General features: G+C 50.3%; 1 protein-coding gene across 1 annotated transcript in view; it reads left to right on the top strand.

Annotated features, from left to right (window-relative positions):
• CPNE5 (copine 5) overlaps nucleotides 1–21619 on the top strand; it is a 92047-nt gene that overhangs the window by 23952 nt on the left and 46476 nt on the right. Inside the window, exons 4-7 of the mRNA XM_024766391.1 lie at nucleotides 16910–17013; nucleotides 18482–18521; nucleotides 18736–18812; nucleotides 20588–20647. Of these exons, the coding sequence (XP_024622159.1) occupies nucleotides 16910–17013; nucleotides 18482–18521; nucleotides 18736–18812; nucleotides 20588–20647 (281 nt within the window). The remainder of the gene's footprint in view (nucleotides 1–16909; nucleotides 17014–18481; nucleotides 18522–18735; nucleotides 18813–20587; nucleotides 20648–21619) is intronic.

The raw sequence follows: 21619 nt of genomic DNA, 5'->3' as shown, positions 1-21619 counted from the left end.
TTATGGTTGTGCCTCCTGGTCCTGGGTTGGGGCAGTCATTGTCCACGCGAGTGATAGAGATGGAGAGCTGTGGTCCTCCACTGGAGACCTTTTCCCAGATTGATCTCAGTTACCTAGTTGACCTTTGGGGAGTGCTGTTCAGCCACCTAGGATCTACATAACTTTGTTATAACCCATCTCGTATTTCTGCGTCTGGTCCCTAAGGACATCATGAATAACAGTCAAATACCCTGTCAGGTGATGCCCTGAACTTGATGCCCATCCCAGCTCTGAGATTTACCACGTGACCTGGGTGAGGTATTTATCTTCTCCAGGTCTCATCTTACTCATCTGTAAAATGGGGTTAGGAGAGCTTCTTGGAAGGACTAACTAAGATAATGCTTGTGAAATGCCTGGAAATATCAACTGCAGTGTGCCATTGCCCAGCTCGGGCCCCTGGGCGCCCTTCACAGGGGGAACGGCCACACTTGGAGACCCTGGGAACTAAACCAACCCTGCCCGCACCAGGAACCCAGGAGCAACAGCCAACATTCTCAAATACTCAAGCTTCCTGGGAAACCCGAGTTCCCTCCTCAGCCTGGGGCTGTAGGACCTGATTCGCTCTCCAAGGAGTGAGGGCTTCCAGGGGGAGAGGGGCTTGAAGGGAAGCATCCCAACCCTGTGTGAGGAGTCCCTCATCAGGAGGGGCTCTTTCAGGAAAGGCTGGACACAGGGATGTCATCCCTGTGTCGTGCCTAGAGCATTGTAGCATGGCATGCCGGCCACCAGGATGGTGGCTGCGGATGGTGCAGGAGACCCACTCCCAGACTCTGTGGTGCCTTTGTCCCCTGCTGGTGTTTATCCTGGGTATCTCCTCTCAGTCTGCCCACAAAACTCTGCCTCTCTGGTGGTGGCCTGTCTGCCTCCTGCCCCCTATCAGACCCCGACTATCCTCCCTGGCTCTGGCCCCAAAGGTCACCCCCAGGCTCATCCCCAAGGTCTCCTTTTTAGCTCCTCCTGAACAGAAGAGGGCTTTTTCCTGTGGCTCTCCAAATGACAGCTCAGGAATTCACCCATTTCTCAAGGCTCTAAGACAAAACATCAACTTCTTAGCCTGGTGTTACAGCCTCTCCCATTTGGACTACCCTAAACATGGCCATAAGACAGGAACTACCATGGATTCAGCCCTTGCTGTGTGCTCTGCTGGCGCATCCCTAATGCTGCAGCCAACTGTGAGGAGATGTGATTGGCCCAGATCACAGGTAGGAACTGAGACGGGAAAAGCTGAAGCGGCTTATGCAAGGCCATGCAGTTCATCAGTGTGGGGCTGGGACTCAATCTGTTATGAAGCCACCTAACCCTGGTTGGCCAGCTGCCAGGTCTTTGGGACAGAGACCTGCAGCCTCCCACAGTCAGGAGTGGGTGCAGGCACACCTCTGCTTCCGCTCAACCTCGACGCCAGGACCTACACAACTGTGAAAGCAGGTCTCAGGCTGATTTCTGCCGCACGCACCTGTGAATTAGATTGAACCGTATGAATCTGCAATTTGAAAATTTTGGCAATTTCATATGGTCTAACAGTTAAGGTTAGACTCTAACCTAATATTAGTAAGTGGCCCCTAGTCACACACCTGTCCTTACAAGCTCAGAGAGGTCCCTGGGCCTGCCTCTTGCCTGAAAGGCTTCTGAAAGTCAGCCAAGGGATGATGTTCCAGGGTTGGTAAGGATCAGGCCACAGCAGCCTCCATCTGTGGGAGAACCCAGGGGTATCAGAAGCCCAGGCCCACTCCCAAGGCGTGAGGTCACTGGTCTCTGCAGATTCTCACTCCCTGCTTTTGCAAGTGCTTAAGTGCTTGTACAGCACTCCTAACCATCCAGGTGTCTCTCTACCCCTTCCTGTTGGTTGTGAAAAATCATTGCTAACATCCCTCTGTTAATAGGGCTCTCCAGTACCCAGGAGATAACGTATTAGAGGTGAGGCCTCCTAATTAGGGTCTTTCAAATGTAACTCCCACTCATAAGGTGGATGAAACTCATTAAAAAATAATTTAAAATAATGTGTTACAGACAGTAGAACGAAACCCAAGCTGTTTGACTCCAGGCTTTTCCCTCCCTACCTCAGGGCCTGTTACCCACTATCTTAGGGAAGAAGCTCTTCTTAGCTCTGTCCCTCTCCCTGCATCCAAACACTCATAGCCCCCAGTCTGGCGTACTGCCCACCCTCACTCTATTCCTCCAGAGGAAATTCTCCACCATGCCCTTTCCTTTAGCCAGCTCTGATCCACCTTAAGCTGTCTCTGAGATCCCCAGACACCTCTGTCCCAGCAGCCATGATTGCTTCCTGATAACTCTGATTATTTAAGCTACTCAAAGAATCAACCAAGATGTATGGAAAATCTGTGTGACAACAGGCATCCTTTACTGAGTGCCTGCCATGTGTCCAGCATCTCATACTCATCATCCCTAATCCTTATAACAACTTTGCAGGCAGGTACAGATTATGCCCAGACCACGGAGGAGGGGTGGGATCCTGGGCACTTTTAAGAGTCAGACAAACCTGGGTTTGTTTCAGGACCCTGGTACTTAGAGCTGTGTGGCCTAGACACTTATCCCCTCTGAGCCTCAGATTCCTCACATGTAACATGGACAACTAACAATACTTACCTTCTGGATTGTCTAAGGATTTGAGATAACATAGGATAAGTTGCAGGAGCCAGGTAGGCACTTGGTAAAAGATAGCTCTTGTTAATAGATCACTGATGGTGCCGGGCAATGTACCAGGCAGGTTATATACTTTATCTCAGGTAGCCCATTCTATAAATAGCAGTGTGGAGGCCAAGAGAAGGGAAGTAATTTAGGTAAGACACTGTGGTATCCTCCAGGGTGCAAAGCTGTAGCAGGGAGGTCCCTGCCCTCAGAGACCTTACAGGGTGCTGGGGAGAACAGACACATATATAGAAGGATTTATTTATTTACCTTTTAAATTTTATTTTATTTATTTTTATTTTTTGGCTGTGTTGGTTCTTTGTTGCTGCATGCAGGCTTTCTCTAGTTGTGGCGAGTGGTGGCTTCTCTTGTCGCGGACCATGGGCTCTAGGCTCGCAGGCTTCAGTAGCTGCAGCACGTGGGCTCGGTAGTTGTGGCTCATAGGCTCTAGAACACAGGCTCAGTTGTTGTGGCGCATGGGATTAGTTGCTCCGCGGCATGTGGGATCTTCCTGGACCAGGGCTCGAACCGGTGTCCCCTGCATTGGCAGGCAGATTCTTAACCACTGCGCCACAAGGGAAGCCCTATAGAAGGATTTAAAAGCCTCATTTATTCATCTTGTTGAGGGTGTTGGAACAGATCCTCTCTGAGGCCCCAAGTTTCAGACCACAACTAGTCCAAGAGCTTCCCAAGTAGTTTAGACATGAATTCTCAGCGCTTCACAGCAGGGAGAGATCAAGAGGGCTAGGGAGGCTTCCAGGGGGAGACAACACCATACTTTGGACTTGAAGGATGGTGGGAGGAGGAAAGGGCATTCCAGGAATGGGACCCGACATGAGCAAAACCTGGGGGTGGGAATGGCCTGCGTGTCCATGAGCTAGCTGGCTGTGACTTAGTCCAACTGCAGCCCAGTGTGTGCTGGAGGGAGGTTAGAGATCAGCTCCAGAGGGGAGGGCGGCACCCCCCGGAAGCCCTGTTGGGAGTATGTGGTCTTAGATTTTATCACGGTTTCCAGAATCAGTAGTCAGGGAACTGGCATTTATTGAGCACTTACTATATGCCATACACTGATCCAGGCATACAGTGGAGAACAAGACAGGCAGAGTCCATGCTCTGGAGAGGCTTAGTGTAGTCAGCAAAGAAATTGGATAATTTCAGGTACTGGTTGATCAGTGCTGTGAAAAAGATAAGACAGTGTGATGAGACAGTGACCTGGGAAAAGGGAGCTGCTTTAGTTAAAGGGGTGTCAGGGGAGGCCCTGCTGAGGGGCTGGTGACTCGAGTTGAGCCCCAAGCGGTGCCATACATTAGTCTGGTGGTGGAGAGGTTCCAGGCAGAGGGAACAGCGAGTGCAGAGGCCCCAAGGTGCGAACAAGCTCTTTTCGTCAAAGGACCAAAAGAAAGACTGGTACAGTTTGAGTGGTGTGAATAATAAGACAGTGGGCCGTATGGTCACAGAGGTTGCACAGGCAGATCCTGCAGGGCTTTGTAGGCCATGTAGGAGTTCAGACACTGCTCTAAGTGTGATGAGAAGCTATTTGAGGGTTTTGAGCAGGGGAGTGATGTAGCCTGGTTTATGTTTCAGAAAGATAACTCTGTCCCCTGTGTGCAGAGCAGATTGTAGGGCAAAGGGCAGCCGCAGGAAGACAATTTGCAGTGTTTGTGGAGCTCCTGGGATGAGATGGGGTGGGCAAGGGCAGTGGGGATCCGCTTGATCCAATGGCCAAGAGTTTAAGTGTGAAATGAAATGACCTTCCGCCCACTAGGCTGTGAGCCCAGTTGGGATCCCTGATGACCAGAACAGGACCTGGCCCCCGTCATAAAATGTAGACCTTTATCAAAAGATTTAAAGTAATGAATGGACTGTTATTGTTGCTAAAGCCCAAAACAGGAGGCAAGCCTCGCTAGGAGGTGGATTCCCAGGCCAGCATGGGGTTGGCTTTCCGACTCTCCCCTTTTTGCAGAGAGGAGTCTGCCTCTGCAAAGAAAGGTCCCTCTTGAGCCTTGGGTCCCTTGGGCAGCCTTTAGTGGTTTTTGCTCTTGTCACACAGCTGCATTTCCAGGGCCTTGACTCCCGGTCATCAGGAGCAGGCAGTCTAGGACCAAGGCCTTACTTCAGGGACCAGGTGAGTACACAGGTACCTTTTCCCAGTTTTAAGGTTAGGGCTTTAGAACCTGCTTACAATGTCCCTTCAAATCCTGTCTTTTCCACTTCCCATAACCTCTCTCAGTCCTAGTTTCTTTCATCAGCAAAATGAGACCCTGGGATCCTGATGCCTGCTCATTGGGCTGTGATGGGACGTAATGACAGAATCACCTCAGTGCCTTGTTGTGCTCAATACTTTAAATAGTATTATTATACAATACAGTCAGACAAAGCTATGGGGCGGCTCTGTCCCCTGTCCCGCTGATCCTCAACAGGAGGATGAGTGACATTCCTACTCCCCATGCAGTCTCCACATCAGCAGCACCCTGTGATCTGCCTTGGCCCTCACCACATCCCAGCTGAGGAAGCAGTTGGATGGAGGGGTCCTTGCTTCGCCCAGCGACTGCTAGCAAGTGGCAGAGCCGGGGTGTGATGTGGTCTTGAGTCTGAGTCCGGGCTCCTTTCATCTGCCCAGGCCACTGACTTTCAAAATGGGCTTTTCTGGCTCCAGGGTTTGATGTGGTGCCTCAGGGTCCAACTGTGAATTTGTGTGTGGCTCCTGCCACCCCTTCCCCCATTCAGCCAGAGGTGTTTGATAGTTCTGTGTGATAACATTAGACAGGAGCCTAAGATTCCCTTTAAAGAAAGGAGTCTGCCTTTCTAGTAAACCCTGAGGATCTAGGCCAGGTCCCTTGGTAGCTGATAAATCTATTTATTCTTTGGCATTAGTGTCCAGGCACACTTCATAGCTGCAGCTGAACTGTTGAGAGCGCGGGCTCTGAAGTCAAGGTAACTGGGTCCGAATCCAGGCCACCACCTTCCCAGCTGGGGCGCTTAGGCAAATGCTTAGGCTCAAAAGCCTGCTGTGAGGATTAAAGGAGTTAACTCATGTAAAGGGGCTGGCACGTAGAGAATGCTCAATAATGGCTCTTCCTGTAAGAAGCCCTTAAGTGAGAAACCACCGATGCTATCATTTCACTGATGGTGTATAAGGAAGGAACTACTGATGCTATCATGTCAGATGTCATGATGCCATCTGATAGGAATCATAGACATTTTGGGGTGTGCTGGGGGACAGGTGCTATTGTGGCAGGCTTTCTCAGGCTCCCCCATTCTCCCAAAAGCGGCTGCTCAGGCAGGACCAGAAGCACAAGCCAGTGGAGAGTGTTTTGCCGGCAGGTTGGCAGCCAGGCTTATTGGTAAAAGGGCCACTCCCCCAGGAGCTGGGACAATTTAACAGATTATCGGAAACAATGGCTAATTAGGAACTAAGCTTTTTGGCAGGAAGTCTTTTATTATAAAGCTTGATAAAATTTCACAGGCCACTGCTGGTGTCTGGGGCCAGAACAGGAACCTTCTCTGTCTAGGCCTGAGCACTGGGAAGGCCGTTGGAGCCTCAGGCCTCCCATCTCCACCTCTGCCCTTCCTCACCTAGAGGCCTTGACAAAACAGGAAATGGTCTGGGAGGCCACCAGGCCACAGAAGTCATGGTTCACTCTGTGTGCCTTTAGGTAAGCCCCATGCTTTCTCTGGGCCTCGTTTTCCTTACTCTCTAAGGAAGAGATGGCCACAGGATCCTGGACCCTTCCCGTGAGAGAACCTGAGAGAAATTTCCAGACCCAAGACGGTGGTGGACCTGGCATGGGACTTCTGTGCCCCTCCGCACAACCCATGCCCTCCTGCCTGATGCCCAGACCTCTGGCCATTCTCCCCAGCCCTGGACACCCACCCAGTCCCCTATTCCCAGAGCCAAGCAGATTCCCTCGTCCTATTTGTATTTGAGTCAGATAGATTTCTGGCCTCTAATTTTAATCCCAGTGAACATGATTCGTGAGGGTCCAGGGGCTGGGCTCTGCAGCAAGATGTTAGAATCTGCCATTAAGGAGCCATCAGTAATATATGAAAATTATAGGGGAGCTCCTGCTGGGGAAGGGTGGGCAGCTTGGAGGTAGAGAGCAGCCTGTCAGCTCTGGCCTCCTTCTGTCCTGGCCAGCACAGTCACTGGGGGCTTCGCAGCTGGGGGGGAAGGTCTCTGAGGCTTCATCCAGCTGTAATTTGTAAAAAGGCAAGAGCTGCTTAAATCAGAGGCCGTTAAGATTGTTCAGGCTTGCAGAGCCACCCACTCACTACTGAGGCAGAGGATCGCAGTGAACACCGTGATCCTGTCACTCCTGGGAGCCCTGGCCCTCCCCCCGGGCCTCCTGGAGCTCTGTTTCTTCATGTGTAAAATGGGGATGATAATAAAATCATCTCCATCGGGGTCAGTGGGGGGTTAAATGAGATCATGAATGTGTGGAAGTGTTGTGAAGATGAGAAGTCACGATACAAAGCGGAAGGAGGAGGAGGATTTGATGGAAGGGAGAAACCTGGGAGAGGGGGGCATAGACAGGCTTCTGGGACAAGAGGGCACTGCTCAGAGCCAGAGCCCCGCCTGGCCTGGGCTCTTGTCACTGCCCGTTTCCTAATCAGCTATGTGACCTCTGTCAGAGCACCCCATCCCCGCTTCCCTGCCTCTCTTTTCTCATTGGTTGAGAGGATTTGGTTCCTTCTGGCCCTAAAATCTTCAGTTCTGAGTCAACTTGTTAGTCAATGAATGTTCACAGAAATCATAGGAAGGACCAGGACTGTGGTGTGTGTGTGTGTGTGTGTGTGTGTATGTGTGTGTGTGTGTAGGGGTTAGAGGTGGTGTGGAGGTTGAGCAGAGGAATAGATCGGGGCGCTCACCTGTGCCACCTGACCTGTAGAACCACCCAATTCCACAGGAAGAATTAACCAGGTGGAAGGGACAGTCAGCACTGAAGAAGTTCAGAGGTTGGGCTGGGGTAAAGACTGATAGGACATAGTCCCAGCCTCATTCACAGTATTAACCTCTTATTGTTGAGTGACTCGATCAACTCCTAATTGATTAGGAGCCAGAATGCCTGAGTTTGAATCCTGTTCCTTCCACCCATTAGCTGTGTGACCTTGGGCAAGTCACTCAGTCTCTCTGAGCCTTATCTTAGTTTTCTCTTCTGTAAAATGAAGATGATAATAGTACTGCCTCATAAGGTTATTATGAATATTAAATGAGTTAATATATGGAAAACACTTAGCACCTGGCACCCGGTAGGGCTTGGTGACAGTTGTTATCAGTATTGAAGACCAACTGGGCAGCAGATGCTCTGTGCAGCCTTTCATGCACATTTCCCTCTAGCCTTCCCCTGGAGAAGGAAGGATGTTCTGTTTTAGCGATGGGGAAATGCACCTTCCGAGGGGTTACCCAGGTGGTCTCACATAGATAATAAGTAACAGAACCCTGGCCAGTGGGGCTCCTGGGCCACTGGCCTGGCTACCCCTCTGCACCTCCCTGGCTCCAGCCATGGGCATCTGTGGGGAGTTGACCGACATGTTGGAAGACATCCCTGAGCTGCTTGCTATCACTGCCCCCAGCAAGTGGGTTGTGAGGAAGAAGAAGAGGACCAGATTTTGGAAATCTGGAAGCAACAGAGAGAGCCTCTTCCCAGGCTGCCTTTGTTCTGCATCTCCAGTGTCTGAGCTGGGGATGAGTGGGCCAAGGGCACCACTCCCCCCATTCTCACTAGCAGCCTCCTTGCCCAAGGGCTCCTCCTGCCTTCCCTTTCCTGCAGTGGCCAGAGTGAATTTTCTTCTCTAGGCCTGGGTGGCTAAGCAAAATTTACACATTCTACTTCCTTTTTTCTAACTGAGGCCTGGGCATTGCTAGGTGTTGAGGGGAGCCCACAGGGAGGGCAGAACCTTGATCTTAATGGAGCAGCTAGTTTGTAAGAGCAAAGGGCCAGCCCTGAATTTTCCCCTCAGCCTTACCCTGTATGTGGAAGTTATTTGGAGAGAAACCACACAGAACTGGGACCTCCAGGGGACTTAAGCACAGAGGACCCCTTTAGATGGAGGATAGAAACCTTCTCAGGCATGGAAGATGGGTAGGAAATGTTAGTGGTTAGGGCCAGGAGCATCTCAGAGACAGGGCTGAGTTCAGAGACTTGGGAGATATATACCTCCTGGGTGGCTGGGCCAGGGTTTGGGATTTATAAAGAACCGGAGTGTGGAATCACAAATTTACAGAGCATGTTTTATGTCCCAGGCTCTCTTCTAAGTATATTACATACACTAAATCATTTAAGCCTCCAACAACTCTATAAAGTGTGGATAAATGGTCATTTCCATTTTATGGAAGAGGATATTAAGGCAAAGAGGTGAAGAAGGTGTTGCAGGAAGGGGGACCCCTTCCAGGGCCCAAGGGTGGGCTCTTGTCTAACACTCAGAAATGAATTGTCTGAGGAGACACACACACTGACAAAGCAAAAGACTTTATTGGGACGGGGCGCCTGGGTGGAGAGCAGCAGGGTAAGGGGACCCAGGAGAACTGCTCTGCCACGTGGCTCACAGTCTCAGGTTTTATGGTAATGGGGTTAGTTGCCGGGTTGTCTCTGGCCAGTCATCTTGCCTGGCCCATATTTGGTGTGACTCAGGGTCCTTCCTGGTGGTGCGTGCATCTCTCAGCCAAGATGGATTCCAGCGAAAGGATTCTGGGAGGTTAGTAGGACATATTATGGGCTGGCGTCTCCTCCTTCCTTTTGGCCCCTCCCATATTTTCCCAGTTAGTTTTCAGCAGCAGTACCATGTTCCTTATCAGGACCTCCTGTTGTGAGAAACTTATGCAAGTGGTTATCATGGTGCCTGGCCAAGGTGGACAGTTTTGGTCAACGGTTCCCTAACAAAGGGATTTGGCCAAGGTCACACAGCCAGTGAATAGCAGAGCCAGGATTTGAAACCAGGAAGCCTGGCCTCAGACTGCTCTATTAACTACTTCACTTTACTGCCTTATGTGCAAACCCCCAAGATCTGCCTTCCAAAGCTAGAGTTAGTGGTTCTTAAAGCTTTCTGCTTCCCTTTGAGAAATTGATGAAAACCATGGCTTCTCTCCCCAGAAAATGAGGACATGTACGGATATTTGCATTCAATTTCAGAGTGTCACAGCCCACTCAGAGCTGGTTCTAATCTAGCGGTTGCCCTTCCCTGCTGGGCTCTCTGACATCTGTGTGGATGGGGCCGGGATGGCTACTTTCTACAAAGCAGAGGCTGTGGTGAGAGCCCTGGACCCTGAGAGTCCCCACCAAGGCCCACAGGTAGGATGGCTGGGTTGGGACCCTGCATCTCTGAGGGCTGTCACAGACCTTGGGTACCTAGGCTGCATGGGCAGGAGTCACACACTTTACTGGTGACATGAATGTTACCGTGTCTAAGAAGAATGGGGTGGGGGTGGGGACCGTTCTTGGTTTGTGTTCAGGTGAGTTGGAAATGGTATGAGTGTGTGAATGTGTTTGTGAGAGAGAAAATATATCAGTCAGGGTCCCAGCAGGAGAGAGAATTCTACTCAGTTGTTTTCACTGAAGAGATTTAATGGATTTCTTTCAAAGGTATGGGTGAGGTTGAGGACACCCACAGGGACAGTGCAGCACCCAGGGCCTGGCAACAACAGGGAGCTGTTTCCACCCAGGCTTGAAGAGGCAGTGGGAGGAGACAATGTTATTGTGCGTGAGTGAGAGGTGAGCGTGGTGGTGGGCGTGGGGGGAGCAGCCCCTCCCAGAACCATGGTGCTGAGACTGGGCCAGAGACGGAGGAAATAGCCCACATTCTCTCATCTCCCGTCTCCCATCTGCCATCTGCCATCTGCCAGTGCCTCCCACTGGCCAAACCCAACTGGAACCCACAGAGCAAGGGAACCAGGTGATGGAGTTTGATGGGAAGCAATCTCCTGGAATGGAGAAGGAGCTGGGCAGGGTGGGGCGGCAGCAGGAGACTCTCCAGCACGGAGAACAAGCCTCCAAATCAGTCTAGGACTAACTGCCAGCTCAGTGCCCCCTGCAGGTCAGGAGGCCCATGTCTTGACACAGCCTTGCCCCGTCCCGGCCATGTAGGTTGTATGTAGGAAGGGAAGACCTTCTGCCTGACCTGGGTGCTCAATCCCAGCCTTGCACTGGCCCTTGTCCCAGGGCAGTTTGGTGGGACAGCTGCCCACCTGCCCCCATAAATCTCGACTTCTATGTGTAGCCCAGCCCCTGGGAGCCACTTAATTTAGTCCTCAAAGAAGTTTCAAGTCTGCCTCCCCTCTGAGGGTCTTGCTCAAACTGATGATATATAATTAATGCTGCTTAATTGATATTCTTGGGACTTAGTCATAGGGGTTTTAGGAACCCTTGGGAGCATCTTTTGTGACATGTCAGGAGCTTTTCCCACTGAGTTTTGTTGCCAGGGACAAGAAGTAAGCTTTTCAGAGGGTGAATACCCTAATTTCCAGGCTTATTTCTCATTTGTACTTTCTCCTCTCTGGGAGGCTGTCCCAGCCCCTGGGGTCAAAGTCCCCTCACCTCCCCGACTGCTCAGCCCCTTCCCCAATTTCATACCACAGCCTCCCCAGTCCACACTTGCCACCTACCCAACAATTCTCTAGGGTTCTCTGCATCAGAATCACTTGGTAAAACAAAGCAGATTTTGGGCTTCCCTGCAGCTTTGTTAATCAGAGAATTCCTGTGCCTACCAGTGTTTGGTGGTCTGTGCCCCAGACTTGAGCAGTGTCAGGCTCCCTCCCATCCTTAGAGACCAAGTGTGGACAAAGGGCTTCAGAATGGAATGGAGGGAGGGACAGGCCCTTCCAGGGACCTGGAAGGGCGTTCAGGGCTGGCTTGGCTCAGGATTACAGAGTGGTGAGGGGTTAACCTACCTTCCCCTCCTCCCCAAGCCCCCTTAGCAGAGTCAGATCTCGTGCCTTTGCGTGCTTCCCGCTGCTAAAACCTCATCTCTCCAAGTCCCTTCTGGCTTGAAATCTCTAATTCTCTATGTAGAACGAAATACAACCAAATTAATTTTTTCTTTTAAAAAAAAACATCAGTTCAGCTGTGATCTGACCGTCATTAATAGGGGTATAAATTGGGTCTGACACGGACCCAGTGGCTTCTTGGATTTTTAAAATCCAAGTTTTCACATTTTTTTCCCTTTGTTATTAGCCCAAGTAATGAAGGCTATAAAACATCTTTAGTAAGTCCCTGGGTTTAAGATTTCATTCACAGTAGTTTAGGATGTGCATATATGTTAATTACCCCTGGTCCTGGTAATTTATCACCGCCCAGCCAGGCTCACTTGTCCCCTTTCCTGCTCTAGGAGATATTGGGTGCCCTTGGAGTCCCCCTCCGTGTCCTGTTTCCAGGGGAACTCCATTTTCTTCTCCAGCAGAGATCAATCTCTAGGGAATTCCCCCCTATTGAGCTTCAAGTGCCATTTTAAAAGCAGCGCTGTCATCTTCCCTAATGGGTGTTTTCCTTGGAGTCTCTGCCGGGAGTGGAGGGAGATGGAAGGATGCACAAAGGAATACTTGCCTCTTCTGGGCTGGGGTTTATATAAAATTCTGCCGGAGGGATTTTTTTATTGTGTTTGAGAGAGGAAGGCAGTGCATTGAGGAGGAGGTAGGTCCCTTTCTTAAGAGAGGATTCTCTCGAACCTGGGTGTTTTCCTGGAATAGTCTACATTCTAGAAAGCTATTAGGAGAAATTTTCTTTGCATCTGAAGACACGCGGGATTAAGAATTAGAAAGGGCAGGAGAGGAAAATGCAGGAACTGTTTTGCAACCAGGGTTATAAGATTGTTATGGAATTTGTGGGGTGGGGCAGGAACCCAGTCTTATTCAACTCAATGTCCTTACCATGGCCTTGCACACAGGGAGGCTTCTATAAATGCTTGTGAAGTAAACCTCATCTTTATTTGGCTTTCATAATGCTTGAGGACTCTTGGCAGTTAGATGAAGTAAAAATATAATAAGCCTTGGGGAGTATCTCTGTGCTTCCTAGATGAGATGCTGCCCGATTCGTGAGTCATTTAATAAAGCCAATTAGATCTTCAAATTAAAAAAAAATATATATATTTATATATATATATATATATATCAAATGAGCTTTGGAGTTAGACATTCTTAGGTTTAGATCCCAGCTGTGCCTAGCTGGTGTGAGCTTGGGCAAGTCACTTAACCTCTCTGATTTTTAGTTTTCTCACTTGTAAAATGGGTAAATGGTCACAGGGTTTTTGTGAGAATTGAGTGCGATAATTCAATGATCCACTTGATCTACTAAGCATTCAGTAAGGGGCTCAGTAAATGTTAGTTTTCTTCCTTCCTCCTACCATGTTCCTACTGAGAATCTGTGGTTCTCAACTCCATCTGCATCTTAGAATCATGTAGGAAACTTTTTAAAAATACAGTCGTTCAGGCCCCACCCACTGAGATTCGGATTTAATTGGCCTGTGGTAGGGCTTGAGCACGGATGGGTTTTTTTGTTTGTTTGTCTTTTTTGCCGCTCCTCATGGCTCGTGGGATTTTAATTCCCCTACCAGGGATTGAACCCTCACCCTTGGCAGTGAAAGCGCAGAGTCCTAACCACTGGACCTCCAGGGAATTCCAAGCATGGGTATTTTAAAAAATCTTCTGTTAAAGGCTACGTTTCTTTAAAGATAAAATCACGATTCCCGTAGAAATATAAAATGAACACACGGCAAAGATTTATTCAACTTATTAATCAATGAGGGACCCAGAAAGATGTTATAACTGGTTCAAATAATTCCAACACCACACACATATATGAAATCAGGAATACTGAAATGAATTTACAAATAGCTGCAAAATTGGTCTGTATCTACAGGGTAATAATCAAATAATCACTTGCATTCCACTGAGGAAAATCCATTTGCATTTCTATGGATAAAATCATCTGCATTACTCTATGCTTTCTATAATTTGCGGAGTCGTAAAGTAGCTCAGAGATAATGAACGATGCAGACCTCTATGAAATCAGATACCTGGACTAGTATGCGAAACAGGATGCCCAGTGCTCTGCTTTTTTGTACATTTTAATAACTTTCACACTTCCCCAGCTAGGGTGGAGCACCCTGCCTTAGACCTTTGTATATCGTTCTGTTAACAGTGTTGTCACACTGTATTGTAGTTATTTGTTTGAGTTGTCCCACCTATGATAGAGAAGTCCTTAAGTACAGGATTCGTGTTCTATTTATGTTTGTAACCCAGCACCCACCACACTGCCTGGCCTACTTTATAAGTGCTTAAAAACTGTTGAATTCATAATTGGATTGAGTTGGATAGCTCTAAGAAGCAAGCAGAACGAGTATTATTCTCCATCTTCTGATGAGGAAACTGAGGCTTTGAAAGTCTCCGATCAAGTCACACAATCAGCTTGTGATGAAGTTGGGACTCAAACCTTCTCATCGATTTCCTCATTCAACCTTTCTTCATTCAACAATGAGTACCTACTGTATACCAGTCACTGGGAGCAGTGGGCTTCTGCTGTCCTTGCCCTCAGGACCTTATATGTAGGGTAACATGGCTTAGAGAACGTGAGCCAGAATGCCTGGGTTGTGCCTTGAAGTCAGCAATTATCAGCCATGTGACCCTGGACAAATTACTTGGCTTTTTGGTGCTTTCATTTTCTCATCCATAAAATAGGGAAGCCTGCCATAAAAGGATTAAATAAGGTAGTATGGTGTGAAGTGTTTACTGCAGCTGCTGGTGCTATAATCATGTGGGACTGTGAGCCTGTGACTCTGTTAAACACTGTGTCAGGTCCTGAGCTGCAAAGATGAGGAAAACTTGGATCCCCGCCAACCCATTGCTTGAGAAGCTCAGTCTAGTGGGATGGAAAGAGTAGATCATTATTAGGTCTTGTGATGAGTGCAGCCATAGGGATATGAGGAGGATTATGGGAGTGCAAGGGAAGGGGTGGGAGTTAGAGAGCTGGACTTTCAGGGAGCTGAGTCCTTAAGCATTAGCGATTGGCCTACCTGGGGTACCTGCCAGGAGGTGGCTATTGCAGTGTTTGAGGCGAGAAAATGAAGAGTCCTGACCAAGGCCACGGCAGAGGAGGCAGGGAGAGGGGAGAGATTTAGCTGATGGAATTGATGGGAATGAGAGATTGATTTGCTGTGGGCCTGAGGGCAGGAAGGTGCCAAATCTAGTGCTCCCCAGATGACCCCACACTGCCCTGGGTGGGATGTTCTCTTTGCAGGTTTCTAACTTACTTCAGGGGAGAAGGGGACACCTAGCTATGTCCCAGACAACTGGAAACATGTTAAGAATGGTCGACGACCTATTTAAAATATTTTCACTTTGTCTGCCTGTCTTGTTTAGTTTGGGGAATATCACGCCCTACCACCATGGAGTGTACAGTGCTTTTGCGCTTTATCTTCTAGACCCATGTCCCTTTTTAAAAATAAAATCTCACCAAAAATATCTAGTGGATTGAAGACGTAAAAGAGCTGCTTTGATGGAACTGGTAGCCCGGAACGGTGCCCACACTGCCCACCCTCCATGACATGGGAAGGCTCCTGGGAGCTCCCATCCCTGTGGACCACAGTCTAGCCCAGTGGTTCTCCAAGGGAGGTCCCTGCACCAGCAACGTCAGTGTCACCTGCATTTTTAGAAGTACAGATTCTGGGCTTCCCTGGTGGCACAGTGGTTAAGAATCCGCCTGCCGGTGCAGGGGACATGGGTTTGAGCCCTGGTCTGGGAGGATCCCACGCTCCGCGGAGCAACTGAGCCCGTGTGCCGCAGCTGCTGAGCCCGCGTGCCACAGCTACTGAAGACCCCGTGCTCCGCAGCAAGAGAGGCCTCCGTGATGAGAGGCCTGCGCACCACAACAAAGAGTGGCCCCCGCTCGCCGCAACTAGAGAAAACCCGTGCGCAGCAATGAAGACCCAACGCAGCCAAAAATAAATAAACAAAATAAATAAATTTATTTAAAAAAAAGAAGTACAGATTCTTAGCCCTCATCCTAAACCCACTGAATCAGAACCTACAATCTATGTTTTAACAAACCTTTAAGTAATTCTCATGCCCAGAAATGGGGAGTGACTTGCTTTAAGTCATTCAGGGAGTTTAATGGGATATAATTATTGAGTGTCCAGTGTGTGCCAAACTCTAGTGTATATGTTGCAGGGGTTACCAAGAAAGTTAACTCTCTGAATTAGTTATGCACTGCTGAGTAACAAATTAGCCCACAGCTTAGCCACTTAAACAACAGGGTCATGGATCTGGGTGTAGCTCTGTGGAATCCTTTACGTCAGGGTCTCTCACAAGGCTGTAGTCAAGGTGTTGGCCAGGGCCTCAGTCTTCTCAAAGTTCAGCTGGGGCAGGATCCACTTTTAAGTTCACTCAGTGGTCTTTGGTAAGATTTAGATTCTCAGGGGTGGGTTGGCTGATAGCCTTGGTTCTTTGCCACATGGGTCTCTCCATAGGGCAGCTCACATCATGGCATGTGGCTTCATCAAAGTGAGCAAGCAAGAGAGAGAGGGCGCCTAAGACGGAAGCCATAGTTGTTTATAACATAACCTTGGAAGTGACTTGTGCTCTAGTCCAGTCTTCATTAGAAGTGAGTCACTAGCTCCAGCCCGTATTCAAGGGGAGGGGATTGCACAAGGGCATGAATGCCACTAGATGGGACCTTAAAAGATCCCACAGTCCCTGTCTCTGCCTTGCATTTACAATTGGGGCATCAAATCAATACACACCTAATGCGGAATCAGTCAGAGAAGGAAGGTGGTCATAGAGGTGCCACAAGTTCAGTGGTGGCTCAGAGAGAAGTAATTCTCTGGTTGGAGGAATCAGGAAGATTTCCTGGAGGAGGTAGCATTAACAACAGATCTTGAAGGATTGGAGGATGTGCCCTTGGCTGAGAAGGGGAGGCCAGGTGGAGGACACAGCCTAGGCAAAGGCAGTGAGGTGAACAAGTGAAGGGCCTGCTCAGGTATCCAGGTATCAAAACCATCTCACTTGAGTGGAGCCTATATAGAGAAAGGGAGAATAAAGTGACAATGGAGATTGGAGCCATAGGTGGACAGCTTCCACTGTTAGATGTGGGAGCTCTCCCCTTGATGGGGGGGTGGGGGCAGGAGCTGGGAGAGGCGTGGCTTCCATCATTACCGGGTTCAGGACTGAGGGGCTCCGAGCCCAGTGCTCCCCTGTTCCACCAGCCTGGCCATGAGATCCACGCCCCATCTCCTCTTGTAGTTCGGACGCACTGAAGTCATCGACAACACACTCAATCCCGACTTTGTGCGCAAATTCATCGTGGATTACTTCTTCGAGGAGAAGCAGAACCTCCGTTTTGACCTGTAAGTAGAAGATCGTGCTGAGGATGGAGCTGGGGAAGGAACCATGGATGGGAGGTGGGGCTACAGGACCTGTAGTGGGGCGGGAGTTTCCTCACGAGGGAAGGTAGCGGGGAGCTGTGATAGTAGAGGAACTCAGGGTTGGCCTAGGATAAAAGTGACAATTAGCTGAATCCAGCCCCACCTTCATCAGGAGGTGGAAAGGAGGTGGGGAGGGGGAACAAAGGCACCCCCCCCATTTGTCTCAGTGTGGGAGGGTGCTGGGCAAGCTACCTGATTCGGGGGGTGGTGAGGAAAGATCTTGGGGGCAACCCAGCTCTAATTCTGGGGAGCCCTTTTCCCCCCAGCTCCCCATTGACTTCTCCCTCTGTCAAAGCTTGTTCTGGGAGAGGGTCCCCTCCAGTTTCCCCTCCTGCAGAGGTAACTTGGCTGATGGGGCTCAAAGCATCTGTGTGTTTATCACAAAGATGCAGAGTGCCCCTCTCCTGAGGTTAAGGATGATGGTGGGATTTTAGTCTGATGAGAAGGTGGAGGAGTGGTGTTTTGTTGTATTTTCAGGGTCTAAGGTGATTAGAAAGGATTGTGCCCTAGAGAATTGTGGACTGAGTGGGGAAGAAAAGAGGGGTTGGCACCTGAGAGAGCAAAGGAAAAAAATGCAGTGAAAGGAAATGACTTTGGAGGCACCAATAGAAGGGCTTGAGGCCCAGAGCAGTCAATGCAGCCCATTGTAGGGAAGTCACCTGGTGACACTTTGGAGAGAGAAAGTGCTCAGGGAAGAGGACTGGCACAATGACGACTGCCCCTCAGTAGGAGTTGTCTGTACCTAGAATGACTGTTTGGCTGCAGAGATGGCCAGTGTGAGTAGAGGCGGAATGCAGGAGGGAAGGGCTGCAGGTGAGGCTGTGGGTGAGCCAGCCCCAGGTGAAGAGAGGTGCCCAGCTGCAGGATCAGCTGCCTGTGGTGGGCTGAGGTACAGGTATTCATGCCTCCCTCTTTCCTGAGTGCTCAGGCCTGAGGGCAGGTTGGGCAGGCCTGGGCAAAAGGGAACAATCAGGGAAGGTCAAAGGCAAGGTACTGAAGTCCAAGGGCAGCTGAGCCTTAGCTCGGAAGATGGGAGAGCAGTCAGTGAAGAGCAGGGTGGCTCGGGTATCTGTGAACCAGCCAGGGTGGCAGAGCAAGTTTATTTTATTTTTTCAGTTTTTAATGAGGTATAACATATATAGTGAAGTGCCCAAATCTTAATAGCGCTACCCCAATGATGCATTTTGATATCCATTTACCACCCAGATCAAGAGACAGACTAGCACCTTAGAAGGCTCCCATTTGCATCTCCCTGCTATTACTCCCAGAAATATCCACTGTGTTGGTGCCTGGTTTTGGGGGAGCAGGGGTCCTGGCTCTGTTCAAGAAGCCAGGCAATTTGGGGCAGGATGCCCCAGCTGCCTTCACCATCTCTCTGTGTTCCCTGCAGATATGATGTTGACTCCAAGAGTCCTGATTTATCTAAACACGTGAGTTCTGCCAGTGCCTGCCCAGCAATTCTGAAAGTCTCTTAAATGCCAAACTCTGAGTTGGCCTTGGGCTTCACTGTGACACAGAATGTGTCTGATGCTGCATCCTGTCATTTCAGAGCCCTCATACTTCCAGGGGTGAGGTGATGGAGGAGGTGGGATGGCTGTGAGCAGAGTGGGTGACAGTGGTCTTTTCTGTACCCTGGATGTGCAGGATTTTCTGGGCCAGGCCTTCTGCACCCTTGGAGAGATTGTGGGGTCCCCTGGGAGCCGCCTGGAGAAGTCCCTCACGTAAGTGTTCAGGGGAGTGGGACCTGTCTGGTTTGCTTCCTCAGTGATGGGCCAACTTCCTGTTCATCCTTGCTGAGGGCTGGCTCAGGGGAGGGGCAAAGCAGTCAGCCAGTCATAACAGACAATCGGAAATAAGGAGACCTCATGGGCCTTGCCCTTGCAGGGCTTTTAACCCAGTTATCTTGGAGGGACCCTGGCTCAGTTATTAGAACCCCATGTTCCTTAGCATGGCCCGAGATACTATCTACCCCACTCTCACACCCCACCCCATCATTGTACAGGGGAAGAAACTGAAGCCCAGAGAGGGAAATTGATTTGCCCAAGGCCACACAGCTAGGAAGTAGAAGAGCTGGGATTTGAACCCAGGGATCTACTCACAAAGAGTATTCCTCAGATTGTTCATACCTTGTTGAGGCCAGAGCTGGGCATGGTGAGGCCCTCCCTATCCTACCCTGCCCTTGCATCATAGGGTTTTAAGTGCTTTTAGGGGAAGACTATTATACTGAGCAGGCTCTGGGATGTGGAGTCCCAAGGCTTGTCACAGTGGAGCCTGAGGGTGGCTTCAGGCACCAGCCAGGTTGGCCAGGTGATGGGGTGACCTCTCTTGTCCCTGTTTCAGGAAGCCCCAGGAGTAGGGCCCAGGCAAGAGAGGCCTGCACACTAAGACAAGTGTCCAGGTCATAGGGCAGGGTGGGCAGAAAAGCCCCCCACTTGCTTCTGCCAAGTTCACACTGGATGCTGTCCCCTCACCATGATCAATAACTGCAGAATGTGTTATTGTGGGGGGGTGGGGGGGTGGTCTCTCTCCCAGGCCCTTGTCTCTGACGCCCAGTAACTGTGTGGTAACTTCAGGGTCCCCAGAAAGGCCTCACTATCCCCACAAACATCTCCTCCTCTGGGTTCACAGAAAATAGTGACAAATAGCTATCATTTATTGAGAACAGGGAGTAAACTTATGTTTGGGGGCTCTGAAGTTTATAGAGTTTGGGGTCCCGGGAGTGAGTTTGTGTCGGCCCCTCTCAGCTCCCCACTGCCTGGATCAAATGCACATGAGTTATTTGGGTCTGTGCTGTCCCCTGACCTACCTTTGGTGGAGGGACACACCTTCAAGAGGGATCAAGGAAGACTTGGGAAAGGGGATGGCTACTGAGAGGAGCCTTAAAGGGTAAGCGGGATCTAAAATGTTGAGATGCTGGGTGTTGGTGAAGGAGGGGGATATACTCTTCCCGCTGAAGACACATGAAGTTTTCATGTGTCTGAGTCTAGTTGTCTCCCAGGCTAGACCTATGAACGGCTCCCTTTCATTGGGCATCTGTTCTGAACCAGACAGTCTTTTGTCTCCATGGCCTCATGTGATTATCTCAGCAATCTCCCCATTTCACAGCCCGAACACTGAGGCTCAAAGAGGTAGAGCAGAGGTTCTCAAACTGTAGCAGGCATCAGCATCACCTGGAGGGCTTGTTTAGTACAGACTACTGGGCTCCAACCCCAGGTCTGGGCAAGGGCCTGAGAATTTACATTTCTAACATATTTCTAGGGGCTGTGATGCTGCTTGCCTGGGGACCACACTTTGAGAACCCCTGGGGTGGAGCTGCCCAGGGCTTCACAACAAGGTTTGGGAAGAAGACCTCTTCTTCCTCTGGCCTGTGGCTCTTGGTCCTGGTTTGATGTTTGACCCAGAACAGAAACCTGTCTCCAAGAATCTAGATGCCAAGTGCTCTGGCCTCTCAGAATGGGGATACTCAGCTCATGACCTGCTCTCTCTCTCTCCACAGAATAGGAGCATTCAGCCTGAATTCCAGGACAGGCAAACCCATGCCAGCTGTATCCAACGGGTAGGCCACCAGACATCTCTAGCCCTGGAGTCCTCAGACATTCAGCCAGCTCTGCAGAGGGGGCCTCAGAGTCCTGGCCCAGTCCCTGCTCCTACCACTGTGCCTTTAGCCCTGGTCAGGGACACAGAGAGGGTCCTGGGTCCCTCCTAAAGTGGCACTTTGGGCCACTCCGCAGCTGGCCCTCCCCCCGTCCAGGCTAGAGCTCCAGCATCCCCAGCCCCAATGGCTCATAGGACTTCAGGGAGCAGGGTGGGGCTTAGAGGTAGGGGCTGTTTCTGGGAATCAGCAGGGGCTGGGCACTCTTCCTTCCCTTCCTCTCTCCCGGCCAGTTTTCTTCCACCTCCTACCTCCTCTAACCCTTCCCCTCTCTTATCTTCATCTCCTCCCCATCTTCTTCTCCGTTGCTTCCACTGCTGGATGTCAGCCTGCTCACAGAGTAGTTCCGCTAAATCCTTACTCTCCGCATTTGCTTACCAGCTGTGGCAGGCTGGCCTTGTTCCTCCAGCCCCCACCCTGAACATCTGCTTTTGGCTGGCCTCACGCAGATATGGCAACCAAGACCCTCCCACTCTTTCCCCTTCCTCTCCTGGTTGGAGAAAGGGTCCTCACCTGGCAGGGGTTGGGGAGCCAGGGTAGGGAGCATCTGCTTGGGGGACCAGCCTGGAGGTGCCTCTGGAGACGAGCACTTTGGCTGAGTAAGCAAAGCTCCACTGGCCTTTGCAGAGGGCTCCTAGAAGTTGGGGTCCCAGCAGCTGGATTGGCCACCAGCCTAGCGGGTTGTGGGAAAGAGGGCTTCAGGGGACCCAGGGATGCTCACAGCCCAGGAAGTATATGGATGCTAATTTATAAGAAGAGTAGAGAAGCAGCAATTGGAGAGGGAGCAGGAGTCAGAGAGAGAAACAGAAAGGGAGAGCAAGAAAGACCAGAGGGATGGAGGGAGGGAGGGAGGGAGGGAGAGAGAGAGAGAGAGAG

Source organism: Neophocaena asiaeorientalis, unplaced genomic scaffold, assembly GCF_003031525.2.
Source record: "Neophocaena asiaeorientalis asiaeorientalis breed wild unplaced genomic scaffold, Neophocaena_asiaeorientalis_V1.1 scaffold46, whole genome shotgun sequence".
In the NCBI taxonomy this organism is placed as follows: Eukaryota; Metazoa; Chordata; class Mammalia; order Artiodactyla; family Phocoenidae; genus Neophocaena; species Neophocaena asiaeorientalis.
Note: the sequence above shows the minus strand (reverse complement) of the source record. Positions and strands in the feature narration are given on the sequence as shown.